The sequence below is a fragment of the Ursus arctos genome, unplaced genomic scaffold, assembly GCF_023065955.2.
Source record: "Ursus arctos isolate Adak ecotype North America unplaced genomic scaffold, UrsArc2.0 scaffold_6, whole genome shotgun sequence".
Classification (NCBI taxonomy): Eukaryota; Metazoa; Chordata; class Mammalia; order Carnivora; family Ursidae; genus Ursus; species Ursus arctos.
The window spans coordinates 59,147,229-59,157,474 of NW_026623078.1; the positions used below are offsets into that span (position 1 = coordinate 59,147,229).

Sequence of the window (10,246 nt, forward strand, 5' to 3'; positions counted from 1 at the left end):
AGGAGTTGGATCATGAGAGGCCTTGTCTTTATCAATAAAGTTAATGTAATTCATTTACGTTTTTAAGCAGGACAGTAAATTCAGATTTGAATTTATAAAAGATTACTTATAACTACAATATGTAAAACAGACCGAAGCAAAGCAAGGTAAAATCCAGTGTAAATATTAAAAGGAAACTTCACTAAAAACACAGTGGAGAGGCTAGCAGGAGGGACCCTACCATTCAACATCAATTACAGGAAGTATTGTTAATTATAGACCCCAACAGAAGAGTATTCAACAGGAAAGAATCATCAATTACAGGCCCCAACAGGGAAAAAATGTATACTGCATCTCCTACAAGAAATGGCACCACCCCTGCAACTCAGTTAATGAGAAATCAACATTACCTGTACTCTTGTTTTTCAGTGGACTTTCATTCAAACCAACCCCTCCCAACTTCCTCCTCCTTCTCCATAAAATGGTTTGCTATGGTTTTGCTGTAGCTTGCATGTCCCGAATTGCAATTCTTTAATATTCCCAAATAAACCCACTGTTGATAAAATAACTTGGCTGTTTTATTTTTATGGTTAACACCAGGAAGATCCATTAGAAATCTATTGCAGTCATCTTGGTAAAGCATGACTGACTGAAGTTTGGAGGCATCTCAGGGGTAAAATCATAACATTATTATGGATCTGATGAAGGCTGAGGAAACTGCTATTTATAATTCAAGGAAGTATTTATTTTATAAAGAACACTTAGAAATACATATTCCACTGATTAGGAGGGAAACAATCAATTCTTGGTTTTCTAGCACCACAGTGTGGATAAAACTCAATACTGCAAGAAATATGCATGGTAACATAATGGCCCAAAGTAATAATACTAGAGAATGATATGACAAATACATTTTCCTCATATTTCTGCCAAAGACCCTGAGCAATCCCAAACAAGCCGGAGACTTCCTAGCCCTCTGCCTTATTACAGTATCTCATCTGTGAACATAAGGTTCTGGAAAACCATTATTAGGTGACTATAATATAGTCTAAGTCTTCTGTTATTGCATTTGGACAAGATAATTTACTAAGTTATTAGGACACAGAAATGAGCATAGTGTATATTACATACTTAATAATTTGTAAAAGCTTGTTAGTGTATAGAAAAAGCTGTATCTCTGGCCTCAAATGAGAAAGAAAAAGTTATCATTGCATTTTTCATGTCAACCATCTTGAGTTTATAAAAGGAGAGGCAGAACAACTCAAAGGAAAAAGCAGTGTTCACAATGTAACAAACTTAATCACTGGCAGCGCTCTTTCCTACAGCCTCCTAAGAAAGGAGGCGGACAGCAAGGAGTCTCAAATCTCTGCTGGGATCTTGGAAATGGCGGAGAAGGGAAACCTCTTTAACAGAAGGCCAGAGAAGTAAATATTTTATTATTTAATATTATCTTGCACTGGAAATAAAAGAGCTTTGCTAAAAAATCCTTCTCTTTTAGTCTTTTAAAAAGAACTTAGCGATCAAACAAGAAGGAAATCTCCCTTAATCTTACCTAGATTTCTCATAAGACATGTATGAAACCTCAAAAATCTATAGTTTCTCATTCACAAATTATTTATTGAATGTCTACTACATGTATTATGCTTGGCACTGGACATACACTCGTAAATATAAAACAGACATTATCCTTGTAATGGTGTTAATAACAGTCACAATTACTGCTTCTTGTCCTTTCAAAATATACTGTTATGTTGAACCACATGAAATTGCCAATATTCAACTCTTTTGATACCAGTTAAATATCACTCATTCTAATACCTATATAAGCAGAGCACAGTAGTTTAAAAAAGCAGGGGTAGAAACGTTAACATGTTAACTTACAAAGGCCACTTCTTAGACCATTTATCTTCTAATCATACCCAATGAATTAACTCTTTTTGCCTAGTCACTGAGTTTGCTATTTGTGTATAAAGATGTAAAAAAAGTAATAGTACAGTAGCCCCCGCCCCCTTATCTGCAAGGGATATGTCCTAAGATCCTTAGATCTTCAAGCATCAAGATGCTTGAAACCACAGATAATACTAAGCCCTATATATACTTATTTTCTTATACGTGCATACATACATACATAACAATAATAAAGTTAAATTTAGAAATTAGGCCTAGTAAAAAATTAACAATAACTAATAATAAAATAGAACAATTATAGCAATGCCCTGTCATACAAGTTACACAAATGTGGTCTCTCTCTCTCAAATATTGTACTCACCCTTCTTCTGGTGATGATGTGAGAGAATAAAATGGCTACGTGATGAGATGAAGTGAGGGGAATGATGTAGGCATTTTGATGTAGTGTTAGACTACTACTGATCTGTCAATAATACATCAGGAGGAGGATCACCTGCCTCTGCACCGCGGTTGACATGGGTAACCGAAACTGCAGACAGTGAAACTAAAACTGTGGATAAGGTGTAACTACTGTACAAGTCCATGTTATGAGTTCTGAAGTAAGATTTATGAGACATAACAGAACTAGAATTTGGAGCACTGCTCCCACTAACCCATTTTATATAATGCTTCTGCACAAATTAATATAGGCATCTACCTCTCTTCCCCATATTTTCTACCCTAAGAGCAGATATGAATTTTACAGTAAGCTCTACAGAAATCCACTGGTTACACAGATCTTTACTCTGACTATAGCCTAAATCTTCACCAGCTTTTACTTTCCCTCCCCTGAAGGAAAGAGCCCAGAGACCACATTGATTAGAAAAAACATGAGCTTTAGAGTCAGCTTTGCCACTGTCAAGAAGTTTTTTAAGTTACTAGCCTTTCAACCCTATCTCCTCATCTGTAATGAAAATTAATAATACTTATCCTATAAAATTATTGACAAGCTTAACCTTAAACCATTAAAGTATTTGCTATATGACACATAAGAAGAAAAACAAGTGTCGATTTCCCTGTTTCTCTTCCCCTGTCCAAGGTTAATTCTCACACAGTTGTTTATTATTCCATTCTCTTCTACCTCTTCTAGAATAAGAGGGAAGTGTTGGGCACTCACATAAGCCTGGGAACTATGACTGTTCCCAACAGGTAGAATGGAGAAAACACATAATTCATGGGATAATGGGTAGAGTACACAGAAAACTTTTGTCTCATTGTGAGGAATATTAGCATTAAACTGAGCAGTGCTCCAGACCAGCCTAAGAAATCATAAAACACTAAATGAAATTAATCTGTTTCCAGTACCTCAACTGCATCCCAGAATAAAGCTGACGAAGTTTATAAGAATACAAATCTATCCTTCAGCCAACAACGTAAATTTCACAATTTCTAGCATCCAGTCAAATATTACTAGGCATGCAAAGAGGAGGAAAAAACATACCCATAATGGAGAGAATAATCAATCAATAGCTCAACATAACTGACATAGAAGTTATAATTAGCAGAACAGAACACAAAGTGATTAAAGTACATTCCATATGTTCAAAACAATAGACATGAAAAATGTAAAAAAGATGAAAACTAGAATATCTATGATGAAAAATACAAGTAATGGGATTAACGACAGGTTAGATATTGCAAAAGAAAAAGACTAGTGAAGGGAAAGGCATAAAAATAGAAATTATCCAAAATAAAACAAAGGAAAAAAAGAACAGAAAAACACATACAAATCAAGAGCACTGATGAGCTGGGATCAATTGCCAGCAATCTAAAAATGGGCAACTGGATTCCTAAAAAAAAAAGGGGGGGGAGGAGAAATAATGGCTGAACGCTTTCCAAACTTGAAAACTATAAACCCAAGGATCTAGACAGACCAACAAATTCAAAGCATTAAGACTCATGAAGAAAACCGCACCAAGGCACAACATAATCAAACTGCTCAAAACCAATGTAAAAAAGAAAAAAAGACATGTCATGTATAAAAGAATGAAGATTGGAAAACACCAGATTTCCATCAGAAACAATAAAAGCAAGGAGAGAGTGGGGCAACATTTTTAAGTACAGTTGACCTTAGAATGACAGAGGGGTTAGGAGCACTGCCTGGTGCACGTTCAAAAATCCACTTGTATCTTTTGACTCTCCACAAACTAAACTACTAATAGTCTACTGTTGACCAGAAATCTCACAATAACACAGTCAATTAACACATATTCTGTATATTATATATTGTGTTCTTAAAATAAAATAAACTAGAAAAAAAGAAAGTGCTATTAAGATAACCACAAGGAAGAGAAAATACATTTATGGTCTGTACTATATTTATTGAAAAAAATCCAAGTATAAGTGGACCTGCATATTTCAAATCCACATTATTCAAGGATCAAATGTATTGAAACAAGAAAAGGTATCAACCTAAAATCCTACACAAGGCAAAAATATCTTTTGAAAACACAAATAAAACAGCATAAAGGCCAGGAGGAAAGAAACAGAAGTATACCATTGTAGGGTCTTATGTTACAAGTTAAGTAGTATAACATTATTTGAATGTATCATGTAATAAGTTAAAGATGTATACCCTTAACCCTAAAGCAACTAGTAAAATAACAAAGAGCTACAGTTAGTAAACCAACAAATGTGATAAAAATGATTTCATAAGAAAATATTCAATCCAAAAGAATATTTAAAAAATGGAAATGGAAAAATGAAAAAAAAAAAAAAAAGGAAAATTTCAGCTTCCCAAAGACTAGATAGAACAAACAATACCAACAGCGAGATGAAAGACCCAAACTAACAAAATCAATAATCACATCAAATGTAAACAGTCGAGTTAAAAGGCAGCGATTGTCAGGTTGAATAAAAAAGCAAGACTCAACTATTTCTGCCAATAAGAAATACATGTTAAATACTAAAATACAAACAGGTTAAAAGTTAAAAGATGGAAATAAATAAATACACACACTATGGTAACATTTAGCAAAAGAAAGCTTGAGTGACTATTTTAGTATCAGGTTTCAGAGCAAAGAATATCACCAAAAATAAAGGTTATTTTTTAATGATAAAGGCATCAATTTGTTAAGAGGATATAACAATAGTGTTTATACAACATAACAGAGCTTTATTTTTTTTTTAAAGATTTTACTTATTTGAGAGCGAGAGAGCGAGAAAATGATCAGGGTGAGGGGCAGAGGGGTGAAGCAGGCTCTCTGCTGAGCAGGGAGCCTGATGTGGGGCTAGATCCCAGGACTCCGGGATCATGACCTGAGCAGAAGGCAGATACCTGATCAACTGAGTCACCCAGGCACCCCCATAACAGAGCTTTAAAATATATGAAGCAAAAACTGACAGACTTGAAAGGAAAAAGAGAAAAATCCACAATGAAAGAGATTTCAATATCCTTGTCCCACGCAAGCATGAACTAAAAGTAATTATGCTGCGTAAAAGCGAGACAAAAAAAAAGTACATACTGTATAATTCCATGTATATAAAACTCCAGAAAATGCGAACTAATTTATCATGACAGAAAGCACAGCAGTAGTTGCTTAGGGATTGAAGGGGATATGTGGAGGAACAAAGGGCTAGTTACAAAGGGCACGGGAAGTTTTAAGGATGATAGTTAAGTTTAACATCTTGATTATGGTGAGGACTTCATGAGGGTGTATATATGTCAAAACGTGCCAACCTGTACACTTAAATATGTGCAGTTTATTGTCAGTTATCCCAGTAAACCTATTTAATGTGCATGTGTGATATAATAGCATCTATTATTCACCAGGCATGCTCCAGTCCTAGAAGGAAAGATGGACACTGGAACCACTGATAACAAAACCAATCGTCTTAAAAGAGAAAACAGACACCAAATGCTACAAATTATGATAAAGTCTATGACCAGGTACAGTAGGAAAGCAGACTATAGATTCTAATTTGTACAAATTCTGTAGTATAGATTCTAACTAGATAGTCAGGAAAGGAATCTCTGAGTAAGTAACATATAAACCAAGATGAATGAATGGAGTATGAGTTAGCTAGGTGAAATATAGGGGGAAAACATATACAAAAACATTTACAGAATGAAGAGTCTAGGAAAAAAATATGTACAGTCAGTCCGCAACTTAAACTGGTTCAACTTAGGAGTTTTCGACTGTGCAATGATGCAAAAGCAATACATATTCAGTAGAAACCGCACTATGAATTTTGATTTTTTCCCAGGCTAGTGATATGCAGGAGGATACTACTGGTGATGCTGGGCCATGGCAGCAAGGTACAGCTCCCAGTCTGGCACATGACTGATCATGAAGGTAAACAACCCATTCACTTACAACCACTCTGTACCCACACAACCAGTCTGTTTTACTTTGTATTCAATAAATTACATAAGATTCAACACTTTATTATAAACTAGACTTTGTGTCAGATGATTTTGCCCAACTCTAGGCTACTGCAAGTATTCTGAGCACATTTAAGATAGGCTAGGCTAAGCTGTGATGTTAGGTAGATTAGGCGTATTAAATGCATTTTTCAATTTAAGATGTGTTTGTCTGGACATAACCCCATCATAATTCAAGGAAGACCTGTATAAGGTAAATGCCCAGAAATGGAATTGCACGGTCAAAGAGCAATCGTAGTTTTATAAAAAAGGGAGTTTTTTGCTTAAATCTTTGGAATACACAAACTGACAGTTATTGCTTATGTAGCAAAGGGAACTTTAGAACAATTTACTAACATTATTTAAAACAAGAGAATAAAAATAAATTAGTATTCCAAGCTCTTTGAAACCAGAACACATCTTCATCCTCACATCCTAAATGCACAGCTTCACACACCATCCACTAACATTTTGCTGAATTAACTGTAAACTCCTTGGGTAGCATAAAAGAAATCACGTTGCCAAGAGGAACTCCTCAATCATACCTATCTCTAGAAATGACAGTTTTTAAAGGAATTCACCTCTCTACCCTCCTGAGGAGGTAGCAATTCTTAAAGCAAGCCCCTCACACGAACTATTGCAAAAGCCTCCAAACTAGTCTCCCTGTCTCTATTCCTCCAATCTTCCAAATTCAACCTCCACAGAACGTAAGATTAAGCCATTCAATCTCTAAATCTATTTCTTCTCTATACCTAAAACCCTAAATGGCACCTCACCCCCTCCAATTGTGCGTCCCAAACACAGGCTCCCAAACCAACAATGGTGAAAAGAGAGGACAAGGACAATTTAGTGAGTTGTTGATAAAGTTAATGTATTCAATTTTGAGGACTATTGGGAAAGTTTGCTTCCTGCTTTTTTGATGTTAAAATATCCTTTTGCTTATGAAAGAACGGGTGAGGACATCAGTTTTTAAGAAACAGCTCTACTTAGGCACTAGAATGTTATCAAGTCAAGCAAAACAAGTCAGTCATAGCAAGACAAATACCATATGATTTCACTCATATGTGGAATTTAAAACCAAAACAGATGAATATACGGGAAGGGGGAAAAAAGAGGGAGGCAAACCATAAGGAACTCTTAACTATAAAGAACAAACTAAGCGTTGCTGGAGGGGAGGTGGGCGGGGCATTGGCTAAATGGTTGATGGACATTAAGGAGGGCACTTGTGATGTGCACTGTGTGTTATATTTAAGTGAAGAATCACTAAATTCTACTCCTGAAACCAATATTACACTGTATGCTAGCTACCTAGAATTTAAATATAAACTTGAAACCAAAAAAATAAAAAGAAACATCTCCACTTAGCAAATTAAAAAGTTGGCAAATCTTTGACAACTGAGCTTTATTTTTCATTGTAAGGGCCTGAGAAAATGTCTGGGGAAACACTGACTCACATACACCAGAGGTGTGGATAAAGTCCACCAGGCAAACAGTGCCCTCACCTATTTTTCTAAGTCGTTTCTACTTCCCCAGATTTTTTGCTTTAGCTATACAGGACCGCATCCATGTCCTACACACAATCTACTTACTCTCTCCCATTGCTCATGCTTTCTCGGGAAGGGAATGGCTTCAATAACAACTCTTCCTTTTCTTCATCCACTCTACTTATTTATCACCTACAATGCTAAGCACTAGGGATTGAGTAGTAAGCAAAAAGAAAACATTACTGTCTTCATGGAGCTCACAGTCTAGTGGAGGAAAACAGGATATCAAATAAATACAAAATTAAAAACTATGATGATACTGTTTTACAGAGAATGGAAGGAAGGAGAATGGAATGGCGGGAAAGCTAGTCAATAAACTACTATAGTTCAGGTAAGGGATAACTGTGATTTGGAGAAGGGTAGAGGCAAAGAGAAGTCAAATCTTGAGCTACTGTATTGCTGACAAACTGAATAGACGCACTATAAGAAGAAATATTCCATGACACCAACATAAGCAACTATATATAGACTTGCATAATAGTCCCAATTTTTTATGCCTCCCTGGATCTATGCCCTTTGCTATGAGCTTGCTACATTGACCTTAAGGCTTGTTATATGACTTGTTTGGATCACCAGGACAACAGCAAACTAATTCCAGGCAGTAGCTTGAAAAAGCTCTTGTGCACTGCTACTTTTCTCTTGGATTAAGCCTAGGTTAGCCTGCTAAAAATGAGAGACCACACGGAGAAAAGCTAAGCAAAGACCATCTGAAATAATCTTATACCAGTCTACAGCCAGAGAACCCCAAAACATATGAGGAAGTCCAGCCAAGATGAGCAGAGCCACCAAGCAGATCCATAACTGAACAAAGATGCAGGAATGAGTCCAAGCCACTACTAGAAGAACCACCTACCTGACTTGTAGACTTGTGAGCAACAATTGCGTACTCTTTTGAGCCACTGGGTATTGACTGGTTTTTTAACGCACAAACTAAATCTAGTGGTACCAATTACTGACATGGGGTGGAAGAAGCAAAGGAAGGGAATGAAAAGAAAAGCTAAGCTCATTTTATCTCACCCCAGTCAACTCTTACCTCTCCTTCAAAACTCAAATTAGATATCAACTCCTCCAGGAAGCCTTCCCAGATCCCCAGGCTGGTTTGGAAAGATAACTTAAGTACTACCATTATGTTCTGTACATAACCCAATCACTGCCTTATCACACTGTTCTGTAATTATGTTTATATTTTTCTTCCCAAGTAGCCAACTGCACTTTTCTGTTAGAGACTGTATCATATTCATCTTGATAATCAACTTGTAACATAAAACAGGCTCTCAACAGATGTTTCCAAATTTTATAAATCAATTAATAAACACTTATTTGATAAAATTCCTTAACTCTAGATTAGTATTTCTCAATGTGTGATCCACTCGCAACATGCACCAGAACCAGTAGAGGTGTGTATTAAAAATGCAAATCTCTGGGCTCTTTAACGAAAATGCCATTCATTACCTCGTAAGAACAAGGATGAATTTTTTGGCCAGCCTCAGATACACAAAACAAACAGAAGAGTAGATACTAAACTTTTCCTCAAAATTTTCTAGAGATGTTCTCTATGATAATATCTTAGTCTGACAGCACCTATGTAACTGAAAATGCTCTGAACTGCAATGGAGTTTCTCTTCTACGAAACGGGTCTCCGCCAGAGGAAACAGGAGCTGGGGGTCATCCCAGGAGGTGTGGCTTTTCAGCGCACACGGTTACAGAGGATGCTTGAAAGCGAAACAAGACCTGAGTTTTCTCCGCAGCAGGGCCCAGGCCAGAGACCGACAGCGACCCGAGCCCAGGCAGCAGCCGCGTGCCGCTTGACGAACCCTGGAGCCCGGCGCCCGAGCCAGCGCCCGCCCAGGGTCTCGCTACCTAAGCGCCGCACGAAAGAGACTCCCACTGAGTTCCGGGACGGGCGTCCGTCTCCAGGGCGGCCACCCTCGGTCCACCAAAGCCCGACGGGCCGTGCGAAGGCCCCGGTCGCTTGGCCTGCCAAGTCAGAAAGGAAGAAAATGAGGGAAGGGTCCGGCCGCTGGCAGCCGACAGGAGAAAGGACTAGAGTGCCAGGGGACGCCGCCGCTTCCCACCTGCGTCAAGCTCCAGCTGGTAACAGGGCAGCGGCTCGAGGGAGAGCTTGTAACCTTCGAAACGGGGATCCAACAGAGGTCTCTTCACGCGCAGAGAGCAATTAGCAGCCACCTCCATAGTCTTCCTGAGTCGTAGCGTGAGAATTAATAAAGCTCTTGTTGAAAGGTCCGCGCTTCGCTCGTAGCACCGAGGCTCGCAGGCGGCGTGGTTCCCATCCCAGAAAACACTGCGGTGAGGGATGCCTTCTGGGGAATGTAGTGCCCATGAGAAAGTTGACTGTTGCATACCGGGCTATGTAGTTTTTCGGAGACTTAACGCCCGCGCAACAGCATGGTCT

General features: G+C 37.9%; 1 protein-coding gene across 1 annotated transcript in view; it reads right to left on the bottom strand.

The window, feature by feature from the left end:
• Positions 1-10,147, bottom strand: part of NUDCD1 (NudC domain containing 1) — a 77,022-nt gene extending 66,875 nt beyond the window's left edge. Inside the window, exon 1 of the mRNA XM_026495561.4 lies at positions 9,909-10,147. Coding sequence (XP_026351346.1) covers positions 9,909-10,026 — 118 coding nt within the window. The 5' untranslated portion in view covers positions 10,027-10,147. The remainder of the gene's footprint in view (positions 1-9,908) is intronic.
• Positions 10,148-10,246: the final 99 nt, after the last annotated feature.